Source organism: Monodon monoceros, unplaced genomic scaffold (assembly GCF_005190385.1).
Source record: "Monodon monoceros isolate NGI ecotype Baffin Bay Population unplaced genomic scaffold, NGI_Narwhal_1 Super_Scaffold_18, whole genome shotgun sequence".
Classification (NCBI taxonomy): Eukaryota; Metazoa; Chordata; class Mammalia; order Artiodactyla; family Monodontidae; genus Monodon; species Monodon monoceros.
In genome coordinates, this window is record NW_021703774.1 from 56,026,058 (window position 1) to 56,047,848 (window position 21,791).

At 47.6% G+C, this 21,791-nt stretch overlaps 1 protein-coding gene across 1 annotated transcript; it reads left to right on the forward strand.

The window, feature by feature from the left end:
• Positions 1-7,549: 7,549 nt before the first annotated feature.
• MYOC (myocilin) lies at positions 7,550-20,954 on the forward strand. The gene is made up of 3 exons (XM_029230729.1): positions 7,550-8,096; positions 18,427-18,552; positions 20,170-20,954. Exons 1-3 carry the CDS (start codon positions 7,577-7,579, stop codon positions 20,952-20,954), a joined length of 1,431 nt encoding a protein of 476 aa, XP_029086562.1. The 5' UTR covers positions 7,550-7,576.
• Positions 20,955-21,791: the final 837 nt, after the last annotated feature.

The window sequence follows — 21,791 nt, forward strand, 5'->3', positions numbered from 1 at the left end:
TGGGCTGCTTCCCACTAGCTATCTATGTTACATTTGGTAGTATATGTAAATCCATGCCACTCTCTCACTTCGTCCCATCTTACCCTTCCCCCTCCCTGGTTTTTCTATTCTAAATAGTCCCCTCATCCCCAAACCCACGCAAAAACAAAACAAAACAAAAAAAACCACATAATTAAACGGATTGAAGTTGAATTTCTGTCTCAAGGGCAGAACTTCGGTGGGCCACTGGACAACGTCCAACTGGTGTGGTCGGCTTGAATGAATGAGCTTAGCCAATCAAATCTCTCAAGAACATGGTCTGGGGCACTTCCCTGGTGGCACAGTGGATAAGAATCCACCTGCCAATGCAGGGGACACGGGTTCGAGTCCTGGTCCGGGAAGATCCCACATGCTGCGGAGCAACTAAGCCCGTGTGCCACAACTACTGAGCCTGCGCTCTAGAGCCCGAGCACCACAACTACTGAGCCTGCATGCCACAACTACTGAAGCCCGGGCACCTAGAGCCCGTGCTCCGCAATGAGAAGCTACTGCAGTGAGAAGCTCGCACACTGCAATGAAGAGTAGTCCCTGCTCACCGCAACTAGTGAAAGCCCACGCGCAGCAACGAAGACCCAATGCAGCCAGAAATAAATTAATTAATTAAAAAAATAAAATAAAATAACGTGGCCTGGGAAACAGAGACTGAGTCAGTAAGCAGAGCTGAAAGGCCCTGTGCTAGGAGGTAGGCTCAGGCCTGGGCTGACCATGGGGGACCAGATGAAAGCTGAAGTCAGCAGGAAGATACTGGTAAAGTAGAGAACAGAGCTGACACGCTGAGAAGCAGAGCCACCATGAGTAAGAATTCGCAGCTCTTGAGAAGCAGGGAAAATAGTTCACCTGGTCATTTTTCAAAAGGTCAGTTTCAGTTTCAATTTAGGAGAACACTTCTCATATCCTGCTTCCCTACCCACCACTCCCCTCACACACACCCTTTTCTTTTCTCCTTGAGGAGACTTGAATGGAAATCTGTACCTTGAAACTAAAACAGGAGAATTTCTGTGCTCAACCTAAGGAAGAGTTATACCCTCAGCCCTCCCCTCACACAGCCTCTGGAGGAGTCTTGGATTGCCCTCAGTGTTAGTCCGGGACTCCCCGGTAACATCGCAGGCCACAGAGCAGCTGCTCATGTTTCTTGCGAGAGGTTAAATAAAACGAGGTATGTGAAAGTGTCCTGTAAACTTTTCAGCCCTTATTCAGGTATGTGTCTTTGGCTGAGTGATAAAGAATTGAACAAGGAGTGTCAGCTCCAGGGAAGTGCTCAGGCTATATCTGCTCTTGTTTTTAGTGTCTGATGCTCCTCCTGACAGAAGCTGACCTTCAGGAAGAAAGAGATTCCATAAGGTAAGTCCATTAAGGCGGAGCTAAGAAACCAAACACGACCAATTATGAGACTTGTCCATGTGAAAATCCCAGGAGAGCAAATAATAATGGAAAATGAAGTTTTCCCTTGCTTTTAACTTCAGGGAAAAAAAAATGATGAGAGGGGCTTCCCTGGTGGCACAGTGGTTGAGAGTCCGCCTGCTGATGCAGGGGACGCGGGTTCGTGCCCCGGTCCGGGAAGATCCCACATGCCGCGGAGCGGCTGGGCCTGTGAGCCACGGCTGCTGAGCCTGCGCGTCCGGAGCCTGTGCTCCGCAACGGGAGAGGCCACAACAGTGAGAGGCCCGCGTACCACAAAAAAAAAAAAAAAAAAATGAGAATCAATAGTCAACGAGTAAGGAAAACAGCTCAGAAAAAGACATTTCCAAATTGATAATTAAGTACCTGTTCCTTAGGAAGGAACTTCCATGGAAACTTGAAGGAAAAATGGGAAAAACATAAAAAGCATGATCTGATCAGATCCCAAAGTGGATCCTTATTTAAAAAACAAAACAAAACAAAACAGAAGCAGACAGTATCACTGTGCGGAGGCGAGCTCAGGAATGTAGGGCAAGAAAAGAACAACAAAATTCTCCAAATGCAGGAAGCAAATGGGGACAGGGCAGTCTTTCATAACAGAAGGTGATGAGGTAGTTAAACATGTTCATAACATCTCCCTGTATCAGGAGACACAAACAATTGACTGGGTTAAGTCAGGCTTTTAAGGGAAAGATAAAAGAGCAGAGAGTAAAACAAAAGACTGTTTATAGACACCTAGAACATTGAGTGTATTCAAACCAGCAAGGTCTGATGGCAGGGACCCTAAATCTTTTTTATAAGTCCAGTTTTCTTAGGAAATCTCAAGAAACTCTCAAAAGAGACCTAATTTTAATTATTCTAAATTAAAAATAGATACAAATATGTGGCATATAATTAATTTAGACAAGGCTAACAATTTTGTAAAGTCAGGCATACAAGAATACTGTATCCAGCTTCTGATTGGTTAGAAATCATTAGAAATCACTGTCCGACCAAGCCTAGTTCTTCTACCCTGATCTATCACAGCCCTTGTAACACAGGCCCGATGCTCTTTTTCAAACTGGGCTATTGTTTGGTCTTTCGAAAGTGTCTCACTTTTTCTTTCTGTCCTTCCTTTCATATCTCCATATCCCACCCGCCAATCCCCTATAGAAATCCTACCCATTAATAGCTGGGAGAAAACCAGCTTAACATGCCATATAATAAGGCTTCATGGGATGTTCATGGCACTAGTGGTAGAATCTGTAGGATGAAAATTGCCAACAATGTTACCGTGATAACTTAAGTGTGGTTTGACACTCTCTAGATGCTAGCATGACATTTGGAGCTCTCAGAACTGCCACGAGGGCTGTCCCTATATACATTCAGGTCTCATAAAAGCCTTCCTCTCCAGGCAGGGACAAGCTCCTGGGCTATACCTTGTAGCTGCAGCTGCTGGGTCCTACCCTTGTAAGTCTCTCTCTCTCCCAATAGGGAGAGGATGCCCCAGTGCCCAGGGCCAGCTCCCATTGGACAGCACCAGACAAGCACTGGATGGAAGAGAATGTGCAGGGCTCAATGGCTTAAGATCCGCCCCCCCCACCCCCACCCCACCGGCTTCCTGCTTTGGGTCAAAGGGTGGTGGGAGGCAGCCACAGAGGAAATAGACATGTTTAATCTGAAAGTGATTCCGCATGGCTTGTCATTAGACACAAGGTACACTGAAAGAACCCAAGGCAGACCTATAACCAGTCGCAACCCGAGGACCTGAGCAACTGTTAACATGTCATCTCTTTAGGTCTCTTTACAGATGCATCTCCCCTGTGAAGCCCCCCCGTTCACGAGGGACACCCACCTCCCCTAGGCTTCTCCAGCACTTAGGTTACTCCACCAGCCCCACCCAGCGTTACAGCCTGAGAGATCCTTGAGGATGGGGTCCACCTCCTACATATTCCTGTGTATGCCACAGCCCTTAGCACACAGTACGTGCTTAATAATGAATCACTTCAATGATGAACCACCTGGGAAATAGAGGAAAGCTGCGGGGTGGAGAATGGTGCCTTGAGCTCCCCGGGTAAGACTGCGTCTCATCAGTCCCTTCCCTGGTCCTCATTTTCGTGGTAGTAAGTTACCATTTTAATTCACCAGTGTTTTGTAGTAAGCCTCCTTATCCATAGTGAAATAAAGGCATACATAAAATAATCCCAGTGGAGGCTATGTGTGTGCATTTGGGGGAGAGGAGTGTGCCCCCAGCAAAGGCTTCCTCTCCAGCTGGGAGAGCCCTGCTGGCAGACCCCAGGGTGGTGCCCAGAGGGTCCTGAGCAGCCCAGAAGATGGCACCATCCATGGCTTTACTCTCATGCCTGAGGGCTCTTTTGTGTTCTATTTCTGCTTGAATTATGTACCCACCCACGAATCCACTGAAAATGTATTGAGCGCTTATATCTGCCTGACCCTGGGGACAAGATGGTGAGCCAAGTGGTCCCAGCTCTACCTTCATGAAGGTTCCAGTTTCTTGTGGAAGAACTGCAGAAGAAAACCAGTAGCCAACCAGCTTAAACCCCAGGCTAAAAGAATGGAAATAAACACAACCTCGAAACGAAATGTAACGGATGCTCCTTAAGCATGCCGCTCCCTCGTGCCCCCTGCTGCCCCCATCTTGCACGGAGGCCCCAGGCCAGCGCCTTCCGTGCCTGCTCCGGCCACAAACCTAGCTCTGTGGGTGGCCGGACGCACGCCTTTCCGGCTGCCGGGAGCACCTGAGCTGGAGACTCCCTGGCTCCACATTCCGGAAAGGAAATGCAACTGGAACACACAGTCTAACGGCGAATCTGGAGTGGACAGGGTTTCGTCAGAGGGAAAGGGGTCTCCATGTCCAGGGTTCCAGGAGGTGGAGACTGGCGCGGGGAGTCGGGCGCTGGCGCGGGGAGGGTGGTGAAAGGCAGCAGGGTGAAAAGGGCAGGAGGAAGCCGACCACATGTTTATTGCTGTTCACGGGGCTGGAAAGTTTCCTGTGTCTTCTAGTGAGCCCTTTTCTCTGCTTTTAGGAAAATAACTCTATTTCATGAAAGGATGCAGTTTTGTAAAATCAGCTGTGAAAACTCAAGGGTATGCATGGGTTTGCTTCATTAATGGGAATATAGGAAGCTAGCTCATTTCCTAGAGCGGTGATTCCTTGAAGAAGTGACTGGAGTCTTTCACGTATTCTGGGCAATTAGTGGGCCCTTGGGTAGACTAGGCTTAGGCGAGAAGATGGAAAACCTTGGAACCTGGAGACCTCGGTTTTCTTTCTGGTTCTGCCACTCATTGGCTGTGTGACCTTGGGCAAGTCCCTGTCCTTTCTCATCAGTAAGTGCCCTGGTGGCTCGAGTGTTCCATGAGGGCTTTGAGAGGGAGATGCTAAGAGCGGGCAGCAGACAGAACTCTGGCAGTGAGGTGTAAATAGGGGTCGTGATGACGGGTCAGGGGAAAAAGGCAGAATATGAGGGTCTGGTCAGTCCTTATCATATCCGGCTCCAGGGGGAAGACGGGACAGTGAACCACAGTGATAGAGAAAAGGTCAATGAACCCAGCAGCCACATTTCTTTCCCTAAGCACAGTGGCATTTGCCAGGAACCATGCAGAATGTTGAGAACGATTGCTTTTGCCTGGCAGTCAAAAACTGGGTTGGTCCAAGCAAAAATGCCAGGGATTGTTAAACTCTTCACCCCTGACTGGCACCCACACAGCTCAACAGTGACTGGCCTGCAGCTTAGGGGAGATAAAGCAAAAGAGAGGGCTAAAGTGTGGTTGAAAAAGACAAAAATTCACTAAAGGGCATTGGGAACTGACTGGAAAAGCCCCGGGAAATACAGATTGTGTGCTCCTGGATTATCCTAGGCAGTGCTGTATCACAAAAAGGAAATCAATTCAAGGGAAGTTAGAAAACCTGATTTCTAGTCCTATGTTCTTCCTTTACAAACAGAGTTATCCTGAGCAAACTGAATGCAGCAAAATTACTTACGTTTCTCTTTATCCAGAACTCTTTTCCTCCATGGAGTTGGCAGCCCAGGAATGATCTTAGTCCTTTTAACAGAAAGAGAACATTCCTAAGAGTAAAGCCAAACAGATTTGAATCGGTTCTTGCTGACTATAAGATATTTTAAAAAATCATTTTGGTAATGTTTATTACCTGATTCAGGAACTGAGAATAGTACCCTTTAGTCAACAGTAAACAGACACCCACTTGCAAGTGTCTCAAGTTCAAGTCTAACTTTAGAACCAATCAAATAAGAATAGAATTTTTAGAGCAAAATGTATTTTCTCAATCTCGAGCAGAGACTGCCAGGGCACATCTGAAATATTATATTTACTTCAAAAATACTGATGATGGGCTTCCCTGGTGGCGCAGTGGTTGAGAGTCCACCAGCCGATGCAGGGGACACAGGTTTGTGCCCCGGTCCGGGAAGATCCCACATGCCGCAGAGCGGCTGGCCCTGTGAGCCATGGCCACTGAGCCTGCACGTCCGGAGCCTGTGCTCCGCAACAGGAGAGGCCACAGCAGTGAGAGGCCCGCGTACCACAAAAAAAAAAAAAAAAAAAAAATACTTAAGATGTTATTGGTATCAGACAACATCAATTGCTTAAATGCAAATGTTATTTGAGAAGTTACCTATGAGGCTGCTGCACACGTTCTGATTTGCGTTGACCTCTTCTTGGCATATTTGGTGGGGTTTTTGTTTCTCTTTAGATTTATTAATATAAAGCAGGGATTATTAACCTAGGGTCCAGAAAGCTCATGAATTTGGATGGAAAAAAACTACATCTTTATTTTTACCACTTTTGAAGTAAAATTTGGGTTTAACATTTCCTTCCATATTGTGTTAGCAGTACCTGCGACTTTGTCACCACCAGTAGAGATCACAGACATTTTACATTTCATTACAGTTGTTGCAGTTAGCATGCAATAGTATTTATGTGCAAAACTACTTTGAAATTAGATACCCCCCTGCTTGACCTTGTTTTTAAGATGTTAATAAAAAGGACATGTATATTTCAATTAAAAAAATTTTGATAGTAGTAGTTCAATATATGTTTCCTTTGCAATCCTATATATTTTATACATTTAAAAACATCTTCCTGGGCTTCCCTGGTGGCTCAGTGGTTGAGAGTCCGCCTGCCGATGCAAGGGACACGGGTTCGTGCCCCGGTCCGGGAAGATCCCACATGCCTCAGAGCGGCTGGGCCCGTGAGCCATGGCCGCTGAGCCTGCGCATCCGGAGCCTGTGCTCCGCAACGGGAGAGGCCACAACAGTGAGAGGCCCGCGTACCGCAAAAAAAAAAAAATCTTCCTGAGGAGGCTTCCACAGATATCATCAGTGAGATCAATGGCATTTGCATGCACACGTACACATGTGGTGAGAACTAGTCTAGAGGCTAGCACTGACCTTGGTGCCTGAGAAGCAAGACTAGAATCAGAACGTCCTCCCAAAGATATAGCCACATATGTTTTAAAGGGAGGGGCGGGGGAAGAATTCTGCTTCTAACTGCTTTTAAAGCATTGCTGCTCCCTTAAGCCTGGCGGCATGCTGCCTTTGTATCCTGCCTGGCTGTTATTCATCTCTGTCACTGCTACAGGGACAAAGGGACTATGTCTTAGGTATGGCTGTATCCCCGTTTTCTAGAACAGTGCCTGACACAGAGCAGGTTCTCAATAAAGTTTGCAGAGTAATGGAGATAGGAACTAGAAATAAATCCTTGTTGAAACGGACACACAAGTAGTCATGCTGGATGAGGTGGGTGTGTGTGAGTGTATGTGGGAAAACAGGGTGGGGATATAAGGACTGCTATGGGGATGTGGGGTGCATAAAGTGGGACATTCTTTTTTAAAAGAAATTCAAAACAGACTTCTGGAAGGTCATTTTCTAAGACTCTTGCTGGCAGTGTGAAAACAGCGCCCCCCCCTTGTGCACGGCCTCACCCAGCCTCACGTGGCCGCATCATCCTCCCCCCACGCAGGGCTGTCTCCCCCAGTATATATAAACCTCTGTGCAGCCAGGGCAGGAATCAGCCGGGCCACCCAGCCAGACACCTCGCGGCGCAGGGGAGAGTTCCAGAGGGAGCCTCGTCCAGCGGCTGCTCTGAGGACTTCTGTGCACGTTGCTGCCACTGCAGGCCCGAGATGCCAGCTGTCCAGCTGCTGCTGCTGCTGCTGCTGGCCTGTCTGGTATGGGGTGTGGGTGCCAGGACAGCACAGTTCCGGAAGGCCAACGACCGCAGTGGCCGATGCCAGTACACCTTCAGCGTGGCCAGCCCCAATGAGTCCAGCTGCCTCGAGCAGGGCCAGGCCATGTCGGCCATCCAGGACCTGCAGAGAGACAGCAGCGAACAGCGCGCGGCCCTGGAGTCCACCAAAGCCCGGCTCAGCTCCCTGGAGGCCCTCCTCCACCGCCTGACCTTGGGCCAGGCTGCCATGCCCTGGGACACCCAGGAGGGGCTGCAGAGGGAGCTGGAGTTAGCCTACAGCCACCTCGTCCGTGACAAGTCAGCTCTGGAGGAGGAGAAGAGACGACTGGAGGCAGAGAACGGGGATCTGGCCAGGAGGTTGGAAAGCAGTAGCGAGGAGGTAGCGAGCCTGAGGAGGGGCCTGTGTCCCCAGGCCCGCAGCACCTCTGAGGACGTGCCACCAGGCTCCAAGGAAGGTAACACCATGGGGTGAAGGTGGCACGGTTCACGGAAACCTGTTACAGGTGGCCAGGCCTGTCCTTCCTGCCCTCTCCTTTCTCCTGGAGACCACGCATCTAGCGTGAGTCAGGCAAATTAAGGAGGGCAAAGCAATCACTTTCACATGTTGCTAGTGAGTTAGCTCCCAAGAGTTCTGTTGAGGTTCGTGGTTCTGAGTTCTTTTTTATTATTATTTTTTAAATTTATTTTTTGGCTGCGTTGGGTTTTCATTGCTGCGTGAGGGTTTTTCTCTGGTTGCGGGGAGTGGGGGCTACTCTTTGTTGCGGTGCGCAGGCTTCTCATTGCGGTGGCTTCTCTTGTTGCAGAGCACGGGCTCTAGGCGCGCGGGCTTCAGTAGTTGTGGCACACGGGCTCTAGAATGCAGGCTCAGTAGTTGTGTTGCTCCACAGCATGTGGGATCTTCCCAGACTAGGGCTTGAACCCGTGTCCCCTGCATTGGCAGGCGGATTCTTAACCACTGCACCACCAGGGAAGCCCCGGTTCTGAGTTCTTGTGCCTACCCGTGACAGTTTTCACAATCCATAGCAAAATGAGAAATATAAAGACCAGGTGAGATGCAAATATATAGGATCAGGAGAAAGTTGCCAACTATCCTTTTTAGAAAACTGTCCTTTTGTGAATCTTTGTTCAGAGATTGTTGACGCTTACCTTTTGTTGTTAAAATGACCTCTGTTTATGAAATGACAATAGATTTATGAAATGATGATAGGTGGTAGGGTTTTTTTTTTAAGTGTCCTTCCTGGGCAAAATAAAGAGGCAGCAACCCAGTGTGGGTTCCCTCAATATGTTGTTTTGGAAATTTTCCTGCTCTTGGTCCAATCTGAGAACCTCTGCTTTTAAGTCACTTTGAAGTGGCTTTTGCTACCTGAGATGTCATTCTGTTCATCCTGGTCCCTGCCAGGTGAGTCCATGAGTGTACACTGAGGGAGGAGGGACACTCTTCCCAGTAGTTGGGAAGAAAGTATTTGTGTCACTTTTTGTGAAACTCTGCTCCCAAATATTCACTGTTTAATAAGTTTTCCAATCATGAGGGAACAAGCAAGCAAGCAAATCCAGTTAGGGGACTATTAGCCTGGGCTCTTCAAAGATGTCAACATCAAGAAAGAAAAAAAAAGGGAGCTGGGGGTGGGGGCCTTGTTTTCGAGATGTAGTAACCAAAGGCAGTACATGATGCTGGAGTGGCCCCTGCATCCAGGGGGACAAAGCTACAAGGGACAGGTTTGGGATCCTTGAGGAAATTTGAATATAGACTGCTTATCAGGTTGTGTTATTGGATTAGTGTTCCGTTTCTTGGGTGAGGTATGGTATTGTGGTTATGAAGAATATCCGTGTTCTAAGGAGATACATACTCAAGCACTTAGGGATGAGGCATCAGAATGTCTACAATTTACTTTCAAATGGTTTGCAAAGACTGTAAATATATAAAGAGAGAAAGAAAAATGATACAAATGTGACAAAATATTAGCAGTTGTTGAATCTAAGTGAACGACACATGGGGGGTTTATTGTACTGTCTGTCAACTTTTCAAAAGCTTTGAAAAATCTTCAAATTAAAATGAAGGGAAATTATCTTCTAAAGAGGCTCTGCATGAAAGGCAAAATCTGCACAGATGTGACACCAGAAAACCCAAGGCTCCATGCCTGGGTGTGACCTTGGGCAAATCATTTAGTCTCTGCACCTTGGTTTCTCATCCATAACGTGGCAATGAAAATTCCTGTTGTGAATAATGATTTTTGTAGGGTTCAAATGAAATGACTCTAAGGTATAAAGGATTTTTAAAAATCCTGTATTGATAGAGTTGGAAGAGATCCAATTCTAAATTTTACAATGAAGGGAAGTAAGATCACAAGATGCCAAGGGATCCCAGGTTGAACAGCTGAGCAGTGATGGTGCTGAGACTTGCTGAAGTTGAGTCTTTGAGCACAAATGAAAGAATCATTATTAATAAAAGTGTTATGAGGCTTTACGTATTTCAGACTGTTAACTGAATGAACAGAACCCATGAGAGAGAGACACACACACACAGAGAGAGAGAGAGAGAGAGAGTGTGTGTGTGAGAGAGAGAGAGAGAGAGAAAATAGAGGAAACATTTTTTTTATTGTCTTCTGGTCATTTAACAAGTTTTTGGGAATTTATTCAATGTGTTCTCTGATCTTATATACATATATTTTTTAATTTATTTGTTTTATTTATTTATTTTTGGCTGCATTGTATCTTCATTGCAGTGTGCGGGCTTCTCATTGCGGTGGCTTCTCGTTGCAGAGCACAGGCTCTAGGCACACGGACTTCAGTAGCTGTGGCACGTGGGATCAGTAGTTGTGGCTCGTGGGCTCTAGAGCACAGGCTCAGTAGTTGTGGCGCACGGGCTTAGTTGCTCCATGGCATGTGGGATCTTCCCAGATCAGGGCTCGAACCCGTGTCCCCTGCATTGACAGGCGGACTCTTAACCACTGCACCACCAGGGAAGCCCTGATTTTATATTTCTTTTTGTCCTTTCCAGCTGCTCTACTTTTGAAATAAAGACAACAGCCCATTATAGTGAACTACAGACTTGGAAGCTCTTTTCTAGCAGTGGGTTTTTCGTGAGCAGGAAATTACATTAGTACAAGAATGTATAGCTGGAAAGGGGGCCTCGAGAGCATCTGATGCCTCTGGCTCATTTGTGCAGATGTGGAACTTAGGCCCAGAGAGGCTGCTCAGAGGTTCCCGGTCACCAGCCCTCTAGTGGCAGAGCCAGGACTAGAATTCAAGCCCCTCCCCCGATGTTCAGTGGCTCTTCAGGACCCTGACGTGACCTCTAGTTTATAGAACCTAAAGATGAATGACAGAAAAGTTACATTTAAACATCAGGGAAAGAGCGCTTGGAACAAAAGATGTGCTTCAAGGTCCTAGATTTGAGAGTAAAGGGGTGTTTGGTGCGGCTGGGATTCAGGTGTAGGTGTGCTTTAGGCAGGAGAGGCAATAACTGAGGGATGGAGGGTGTGGGACTGAGGGCTTAGTGAGGCCAAGTGGGCAGAGGAAAGGCCTGAGGAGGTGGACTTTTCCTGACTCCACCTGTAATTCGAACTGTCACCACCATCTTCTTTATTGTGTAGTTATCACATAGAAAAAAAATGTCCTTAGAATCACAGAAGTCACTTGTTTATACGTGTGTGTGTGTGTGAGTTGAAATAATATACGCATATAAGATGTTGTAGTAATAATTCTGTAGTGAAATGTCTAGAAATCTTTTAAATAATCTTTTAAATCTTTTAAATAAATAGAAAATACAGATTACCAAAAGAGAAACTAGAGTTGCTTATAGCGTCACAAGAGAAATCCCACCTTCCCCTTTATTTCTCGTCTGCTTTGGACTCTCAGAGAACAGAACCTGGGATGAGGGCTTGTGTGCAGTGTTTGTACGGGCCACGATCCCAGGGAGGAGAATCGGGGACAGGGGAGAGTGTGACAGGGAAGGAAAGAGAACCAGCATGGGGCAGTGGGGGAGGGCCCTTCCTCAATTGGTCCCCATGGTGAGCAGCAAAGGCTGTACCCCATCAAGACTTCTGAGAATCTGTGTAGAATGCAACAGAGAAAGGGAGCATTCCTTCCCAGATTCGATACTCTGTTGGCCAAGGATCATCCTATGGGGTATATTGCACTTCCCTGATCCACAGATGTGAGCACCAGGCTTGTTCTTGCAGAGGTTGACACAGCAATGGCTAGAAAAAGGTAGGCAAGATATGCAGGGAGGGGCACCAGAGTTGCTCAACACAAGTGCTGCAGATTTACTTCCTCACTTACAGGATGGGGAGAATAATCCCCCCAATTAGAAGTAACGCAGGAAAGCATCCAGCACAGTGCCTGGCACTGAGTGACCACCCAGTAAATGGATTATAGCTACGAAGGGCTTCTTTTGCTTGAGCTCCACTACTGTTTAAAAATGTCATTTATAGGGACTTCCCTGGTGGTGCAGTGGTTAAGAATCCATCTGCCAATGCAGGAGACAGGGGTTCGATCCCTGGTCTGGGAAGATCCCACATGCCGTGGAGCAGCTAAGCCTGTGCTCCACAACTACTGAAGCCCGCGCACTCTAGAGCCTGTACGCCGCAACTACTGGGCCCATGCGCTGCAACTACTGAAGCCCGTGCACTCTGGGGCCCACGTGCCGCCACTACTGAGCCCACATGCTGCAACTACTGAAGCCTGCGTGCCTAGAGCCCATGTGCTCTGCAACAAGAGAAGCCACTGCAATGAGAAGCCTGCGCACAGCAATGAAGAGTAGCCCCCGCTCACCACAACTAGAGAAAGCCTGCGCACAGCAACGAAGACCCAGTGCGGCCAAAAAAAAAGAATGTCATTTATAGATCAAAATGTCGATGTGTACATATCATTTCTGTAACGCGCATTGATTCCAGAGACAGTATATGTTGGAGTAGCACCCAGGACAGTAGTCTGCTAGCTAATCTTCACCTTCTAGAGTATTCACGACAACCTGTGATTATGTTGGCACCCTTCTTTTTCTTCATCCTCTTCACGTATATAATACTGACCTAACTTTTCAGGCAGTGATAGAAAATAACTAAAAAAATCATTACAATGTCATTTGCTTATATATCTACATATAAGTATATAAATAGGACAGAGCATGAAGAAAATATTTCCAAAATTTTATAATAGACATGAACTTCTCAACCACAGGACTGAATTTTCATAGAAACAAACAAAAGCCCTAAAAATTTTTAGCTGTCTGATACAATACAGTCCTTAATCTTTTCATAGCCTCTTTTTGTTTTTCTCCCAATTCAGAATGAAATTTGAGTGATTTTGAAACATTCCAGAGAAATTTTAGTTTTGTTACATTTTTACTGAGGATCATTTCATTTATAGTTTGAGCTAAGAATTCTGAGGCTCAGAGAAATTGAGCAATTGCCCAAAGTCACACAGCTTGTACATGGCAGGACTGAATTAGGCAACTATGACTTCCGGCTCAGCCAGGCCCCTTCATGCAACGGCTTCCCTGCCTTTGGGCTCTGCATCCTCTCCCACAGGCTTTGCTTCTTACGCCAGGCGACTCTACTCTGGGAATCTGACCGTTGCCAGGTGTTCCTGGCTGACACAGCCAAGCAGCACCCAGCAGATTTGCAATCCAACCATCCCATCTGCCAACTGAGAACTGGCCTTACAGTCATTCTGGAAGCCATTCTCTGACCCTATGTTGTTTGTTTTTTTTTGCCGTACGCGGGCCTCTTACTGTTGTGGCCTCTCCCATTGCGGAGCACAGGCTCCGGACGCGCAGGCTCAGAGGCCATGGCTCACGGGCCCAGCCGCTCCGCGGCATGCGGGACCTTCCCGGACCGGGGCACGAACCCGTGTCCCCTGCATCGGCAGGCGGCCTCTCAACCACTGCGCCACCAGGGAAGCACGACCTTATGTTTTATTGTGATTCTTGTTTACTCCAAAGAAAGCACATGAGGTGTGGTTCTTGCAAAGGGTTTGGGGGTTAGGGGGCCAGGGAGAAAGACCCCCTGGTTAGAGCCCTGAGGACCTTGGTGGGACCAGGAAAGGAACTGGGCACCAGCCAGGCACGTGTAGGGGAGGAAGAGCTGACAGGAAGATGTCTCTCTGGGAAAATCGCCTGGGAGCTGTGTGTGCATGAGCCACCCGCTGGAATCTGAGTCAACTCCAGGAGTGGGTCACCCCCTAAAGTGCTGAGCAGTGTAGAGCTTCTGGTAGCAGTCTCAGTTCAAGCAGGAGGCAGATACCACATAGCAGGTTAAGTCAGGGATGTTCAATATAAAGAATTAACTGATGAAAGAGCAGCTATGAGATAAAATAAACCCCACATGGCACCCTAGGGCTGAGGGAGGGTACAGAGGAAGGACAAACTTGGAATGGGTTCCGACATCATTGAGGAAGGTGGGGTTGAGCCCATCAGAGAGCAGAGACGCTGGCCGGTTAGCCCAGGCTAGAGGTGGAATGGACATCTCCTGAGTCTGGGAAAGGCTGCAGGAGCCCTGCAGAGCCAGCGTAGGGGCTTGCAGAGGTCTGCAGAGCACGGAGGTCCCCATGCAAGGACTCTGGGTGCGGTGTTGAGAGGGTCGTGGAAACGTTATGGCCAGGCTGAGGCTGCAAAGTCACAGAAGAACAATGTCTTTGGCAAGTGCCTGAGGCAGAGCTCCACCAGACGTCCTCACACTCCTGTTGCCAGCCCAGCCCCTGCGGGACACTGCAGGAGGCTGGCCCCACCACCACCACTGTGTCCCTCTAGCGTCCTCTACTGAGAAAGCCTAACATCATACTCACTTTAAAGGAGAAATGTCTCTTTTTTTGAGAGAGCATCTATGGAAGGGTGCATTCAGCACTGACAGGCAGTACATTTATAACTGACCCACATCCCCACCACAGGGTGGAAAGGTTCACAACTGCCATGACGATGGCACACGTGGGTTCAAGTCCTAGTCCCACCACTTACCAGCTGTGTGACCTTGGGCAAGTAACTTAACCTCTCTGAGCCTCAGTTTCCTCTTCTGCAAAACGAAGATCATAACGTTCCCTCTTAGGACTGTTATGTGGAATAGGGGTAATGATAGCAAAAGCCTAGCACAGGACCTGGCTCATAGGAGGCCCTTAGTAAGTGGTGGCAATAGTTAAATTAGGGGCAGACTGCAGTTCTAAAGCCTTATTCTATTTCTCTAAAACTTTTGAAGGCACCAGATCACATAAATAATTTATATAAAACTGCTTTGAAATGTAGAAAGAGCCATAAATACCTGTTAATCATCTCTTTTCACAAAGAAGCTGTTTTTCAGTATTTCAGTGCCAGTACTTTAAATGTCTTCAATGAATTTACCTGGGAAAATGCCTGTTTGGGTTTGTTTCCCCCTCACTTTTTTTTTATTCCCTGTGGCTAAAGAGGGCGTTTTCCTTTCTTTCTTTCTTTTTTTTCTTTTGGCTGCACCACGTGGCTTGTGGGGATCTTAGTTCCCTGACCAGGGATCAAACCTGCACCCCCCGCATTGAAAGTGCGGAGTCTTAACCACTGGACCACCAGGGAATTCCTGAGAGGGCATTTCCGCACCAGCATGTGGCATCTTAGTTCCCTGACTAGGAACTGAACCCGAGCCCCCTGCACTGGAAGCGTGGAGTCTTAACCACTGGACCACCAGGGAGGTCCCCCATTTTTCTGAATTTTCTTCTCACTGACTTGCAGGTGTGTGCCTCTACTTTTCTCAATATACATCTTCTTTTCAGTAAAATTTCTCACTGAATTATATGACCATCCTAGCTACACTCACAGAGTGAAATAATTTGTATCAGATGCACAGAGGAAGGAGCCAGGTGCAGGGGAGGGCAGGCTCACAGTAGCCCTTGATGGATGGCAACTGCGAGTCAAGGAGCTGAAGGGCAGGGAGCTGGGGTGGGGTGAGGGAACTCTCCAGCTTGGTACAGATGTCACTGCAGTATTTCTCTCTCACTTCATGTTACTTGACACTAGCTCCTATGTTCTGAGAATTAATGGAAACAAAGTTTGAATTATCCTGAGGAACAGTGGTCTAAAGAAAGGTACAAAGGAAAGGAAAACAGCTCATCTCAGGGAACTCGCTCAGTGACATGACTTTGAGAAATGGCCACAATGTATGAGCCTCTGGTCAGTGTCAGAGGTTGCATAGGCAAGGGGGGGGTGGTGGTGGTGGCTTCTGACAGCCAGGAGTGAGGGCTCTCTCCTTGTGTTTTAGGCCTAAGAGATAAGTCAAGTGGTTGGGAGAGGCAGACAGAGGGCAGAGGCCTGGGCTTCAGGAGGCTGGGACAGTTGAAGACAGCTCTGTCAGCCCCTCGTAAAGGAAGGGGCTTCCTCACACTTACCTATTCCTGGCAGCACAGAAGAACAGGGGACCTTGGGCACCCTGTTCCTCTCGCATGCTGCCCACGCAGGTCCCGACTGGTCTGGTCTAGGGAACCTACATCTGACCTAGCAGAGCAGCCTCTGCCTTGGGTACCCTCCTAGGTCAAGGCAATCTTTAGAGGGAAGAACGGAGGAGTTTCCTCACCTCCACAGCTCTTCAGACAGGGAGAAGGAGATTCAAGGAATCAAATTAACTTCCCAGGACTTTCCAGCAACTGTTTGGGTGGTCCAACCGATCCTGGTTCCCAAAGTAGCCTGGAATGAACCCATGTTACTTCCTGGCTAAGAGGACTTTGCCAGATTATCCATTCCTAAAGGGAACCATGGACCAGCTGTATCTTATTCACCTTTTTTCTCCACATGTAGTCTTAACAGTTTATAGGTGCTCCAGAGGGGCTGGCTGACAGGATGGATAAACAGCTTCCCAAGGCTGCGGACACCGAAGACCTTCCACATCCCTAGGGGTACTCCCAATTACCCCTGGAGTGTGGAGTGCATATCTAGGATGACCTCAGTTGGCTACACGTTTTGGCTTAGAGTTCATAACCGGTCACCCGGCCCAGTCTAGACTGAGGAACGTCCCAGGGTGTGAGCACGCACCCCCTCCAGGGCAGTCACACTCCCCTGGAGGCCAGGCCCCTGCATGAAAGGCAGGGGTGGAGACTGCTGTGGGGTCGGGAGGGGAGGTGGAGGGGCTACACCTGAAGGCCAACCCCAGCGCCCTGGCCCAGCCCAAGCCTTAGCGCTTCTTAGCTGGGTGCTTTCCCTACCTCCTTACAGGAGCCTTTTCTAGTACTGTAGTTCACCTAAGCTGAATACCAGCGACTATAAGAGGGTACCTTGATTCCAGACATGTGAAAATGTGAAAGAATGTGCGGCTGAAGATTGATGAAATGTGGCACATCCAGGAGGGTTAAGAGTTCCATTGCCTGAGAGGTAAATTTAGAAGAGTTAAGCTAACAAGTGATGAAAGACAGAGAATGTCTTCCTGACTTTCTGGGCTGTGTGGGAGCCCAGCCGCAGGCATTGCCCTGACTGCCCTCCCTGCTATTTGGCTGGGCTGGGGGCCAGGTCAGACTGCCTGAGACGTTCAGCAAGAGAAAAGGCCGATGTTTTAAGCATATCTTTTGACATCTGGGTCTTGCTGATAACAGGAGGGACTGCCCCTCAGAGGGTTAGCCAACTCTTAAAGATAGTAAATGACTCACCTGTAAGCACACCTTTCATATGCAAATGAACCAATTCGGAGCCTACACCCCCAACCCCTCCTCCATCGGGTCCCACACTCAGGGCGACTATTCTCCTGCCCTGATCAATGCGGGCCAGGTACCAGACAACTGGGGACAGCTCCTACGCTTCAGAGCCTGCAGAAATTATTCAGAGTAGCCAATCCTAAACCTGCTTACCCTGCCTCACTCATTCCTTCCCCTGGAAATCAAAACAAAGCTCTCACCCATGTTCCCCCTCCCTCCTGATGAACCCTGGTGCTTCACCGTGTGGCCCTCTATGGGGGTGGGGTCCCCCCTCCTCTAGGGATCAGTGAGTATCACGAGCTATCTTTTTAATGGCAATTGTCTCCTGCTCTGTTGGCCTCATCATACCTGAACCATAATCCAACCTGCATTTTAAAACAGCTGCTCCTGTGGCTGTGCTTTTTCCTTGTATTCAAGGGCTGCTGTATGCCATAATCCTAAGTCAAAGTAGCAATGCGTGATACACTGTGATGACTTAATGTCTAACCAGTGTCATCCACACCTCTTCCCTTCTCCATGGCTCAAACCGTCTCCCAAATTCCTGCAGGAAACCTGCACACTCTCTTCCTTGTCTAAAATGGTCTTGGAAAGGGATCTGACAGAATATTTCAGCCGAGCGTGTTGAAGCTTAATGTGTTACTTCTTACGGGAACATTTGCATTATGACAGGAGACAAGAGCACTTAAGTCAGGCAGAGAGTTGTTAATTGTTGAATTTCTGGCGTCCCAGAAAATGCTAAGGATTTTCTCAGTATCCCTGCATCACACCTCACCTGTTCATAAATCAGACCTTCTAGTGGGAATTATTTTAATTTTGTACAAGCTAACTTTATTTTGAATACTCTGTGCTAGGCACATTGCTATGCAATTTATTATTTGTGAGCTTTTTATTATGGAATTTTTCAAACATGCACAAAAGTAGAGAGACTAATACAAACCCTAACATATCCATCACCCAGCTCCAACAGTGGTCAGCATAGCCCAGTCTTGTTTCATTGTCCCTCCCCGTCCCTGAACCCCATTTATTATCTTAAAACAAATCTCAAACATCCTCATGTCTTTGGAAGCCTATTTAAATCCCATTCTCAACATAGTCTATCCTTAGGCCTTTTTCCTCACAGTACAGTTTTGCCTCTTTCTTTTAATGTAGTTTCTAAATGGAATTTGGAGAACGTGGACTTTCAGGAATTGAAGTCAGAGTTAACTGAGATGCCTGCTTCCCGAATCTTGAAGGAGAGTCCATCTGGACAACCCAGGAGTGAAGAGGGAGGCACTGGTATGGAGTTAAATTTCTCCTCTTCTGTACCAATGTGGTCTTTATCTGTGTCTAGCTCTGCATTCAGAGTTGCTCAGCCCACTATGGGGGAGTGGGGTGGACAAATAACCTCCCTGGGAGCAGAGGCAGGAAAGGGGAAGAGGAACAGAACCCCCTTTCTGCTCCCTTTCCAGGGCACACTGGCAGGACGTTGATCTTTGCCTAGCAAAGCTCTGTATCTTATCACCTACACTTGGGATGGGGACTGGGCTGCACTGAGGGAAGATGAGAGATGTGTTTGTTCCACCCACTTGGTTGTCATATAGAATTGATTGCACCTGAAAAACAACATTTTTCAGTAGATCCTTCATATCTTTATCTTGGGGCCAGACAGACACCATGGACCATCCCAGCATAGTGTCTGTTACTAAAGGTATCTTTTCTGAACTTTGGGTATTTAGGAAAAGTACAATTGACCCTCTGAAAGGTGTTCCCTGAAAGCCTGACTTTAAGACAAGGGCTGTGTCTTTCAGAGACAGTGACTATCCATGTTGTTGACAGTTATTGCTAGTACAGAGGGCATGCATGAGGATGGAGAGTTTTGAGATATTCAGAATATGATTCTTTGAGATATGGGCACCAAAGAGTTTCCACTTTCTGTAAGGAAATTGAGATGCCCATTAAAATACATAGGTTTATTGTGATTCGATCAAATTTAAAATTTTCAACCAACTCTTCATTTAAAAAATCATACTGAGATTTTATTATATTAAAATGATGGCTGGGGCTTCCCTGGTGGCGCAGTGGTTGAGAGTCCGCCTGCCAATGCAGGGGACACGGGTTCGTGCCCCGGTCCGGGAAGATCCCACATGCCGCGGTGCGGCTGGCCCCGTGAGCCATGGCCACTGAGCCTGTGCGTCCGGAGCCTGTGCTCCGCAACGGGAGAGGCCACAACAGTGAGAGGCCCACGTACCGCAAAAAAAAAAAAAAAAAATAGTAAAATGACGGCTGAAGTATGTGGTCCATTGGGGAAGGGCTTGAAAAAGAGCCCTTAGAGATTATTATAATGACTTGATTATTGTCTCATTTTTTATAATAATGAAATAAATCAGACATGAAAGCCATAAAGAGTAATGCAATGAACATCATGAGACATTGCCCGGCTTAAGTCAAATATTACAAATACAGTGTGAAGCCCTCTGTGCAGCCTTCATCTATACAACCGATACCAAGTAGAAGTATTTATTGAAAAGAATCCACGTATAAGAGGACCCATACTGATCAAACCCATGTTGTTCAAGGGTCAACTGTACTTTGATATCGCATAGTGATCACAGAAAATTTACTGGGCATTTACTCTATACTGAGCACTTAACATGTATAATTACATTTAAAACTTACCACAGCTCTACTACCCAAAACACTACTCTTATCTCCCCTTATAAATCACAAAACTGAATCTTAGAGAGCAAAGTAACTTATTGAAAGTCACAATAAGTGACAAAATAAGAAGATGCGTGGCAAAGCCCGGTTTAAACCCAGATGGTCTGTCTCTGGGGTTCTCACTTCTACCGGCTCTGCCATGATTCCACATTGTGGAAAGATGGTGGCTACATGGTATTTGTTTTAATTCACCAGGATGTGGAGAACTCATTTGGGTAGGAGAACCTGTCACTCTGAGAACAGCTGAAACACTCACGGGCAAGTACGGCGTGTGGATGAGAGACCCCCAGGCCGCCTACCCCTATACCCAGGAGACCACGTGGAGAATCGACACAGTGGGCACAGACATCCGCCAGGTTTTCGAGTATGACCTCATCAGCCAATTCCTGCAGGGCTACCCTTCCAAGGTGCACGTGCTGCCCAGGCCGCTGGAAAGCACAGGCGCCGTGGTGTACCAGGGCAGCCTCTACTTCCAGGGGGCGGAGTCCAGAACGGTGATCAGATACGAGCTGCACACCGAGACGCTGAAGGCTGAGAAGGAAATCCCTGGAGCCGGCTACCACGGGCAGTTCCCCTATTCCTGGGGTGGCTACACAGACATCGACCTGGCAGTAGATGAGACAGGCCTCTGGGTGATCTACAGCACTGAGGCGGCCAAAGGCGCCATTGTCCTCTCCAAGCTGAACCCAGAGAATCTGGAGCTGGAACAAACCTGGGAGACTAACATCCGTAAGCAGTCGGTCGCCAACGCCTTTGTCATCTGCAGCACCTTGTATACCATCAGCAGCTATTCATTGCCTGATGCTACCGTCAACTTCGCATACGACACCAGCACCGGTAGCAGCAAGGCCCTGATGGTCCCGTTCAAGAACCGCTACAAGTACAGCAGCATGATCGACTACAACCCCCTGGAGAAGAAGCTCTTTGCCTGGGACAACTTCAACATGGTCACCTATGACATCAGGCTCTCCCAGGTGTGAAAAGCCGCCAAGCGCTAGCAGAAAAGGCAGAAGGAAATGATGTTGAGGGTTCCTGAGGGGAAAGCCAGCCAGCCAGCCCATGCCCATGCAGCTTTTCTGGCTTTCCAAGCTTGCATTAACCCAGAAGAATGTGCATGGTCACCATGTCCAACTGGGCGGGAATAACAGTCTGGGGATTTAGATGATTCCACGTTATAACAGATATTCTTTTCTTCTGTCAGCTTTTAAAGGGATATTTAACCAAAATAGTTTAAGTTTTCTGGTGATTTGAGGCAAAAGCTATAATGCATAGTAGTTTCTTCATGAAAACCACAAAGTTTTTAATAAATGGCCCTCAGTGGCTAAATAACATATGCTTGGAGAATAGTTTGGGAAAAACATGTTTCCCCACGTGGAACCTGTTCCATGCATCACCTGCTCTTGCATGTTGCCTGATTACCATGAGCTATAATAACGAGCAGCACTCCTAAAGGCAGAGGAACAGCTATTGCAGCAGTGCTGAACATATATAAAATGTGTTTACTACAGGTGGCTTCTAATGCTACAGGTGGGGTCCAGTTGGATATTACAGCAACTTTGCCCCGTGAAATAAAATAATCTTACACAATATTCTCCTTGAACTTTGTGGGATACTTTGCTGAAGAGAAGAGTACAGATTCCAACCATCAGGTAATTCCTTTGGGTTGGGAGGTATGATTACAGCCTGCTAAAGTTTTGGGGTGTGTGTGTGTGTGTGTGTGTGTGTGTGTGTGTGTAACTGAGAGGATTATACCTGGTATTGAGGTGTCGCCCACGATGACAGCAGGCAAACAGTGGAATCCATACCTTCCTACACCC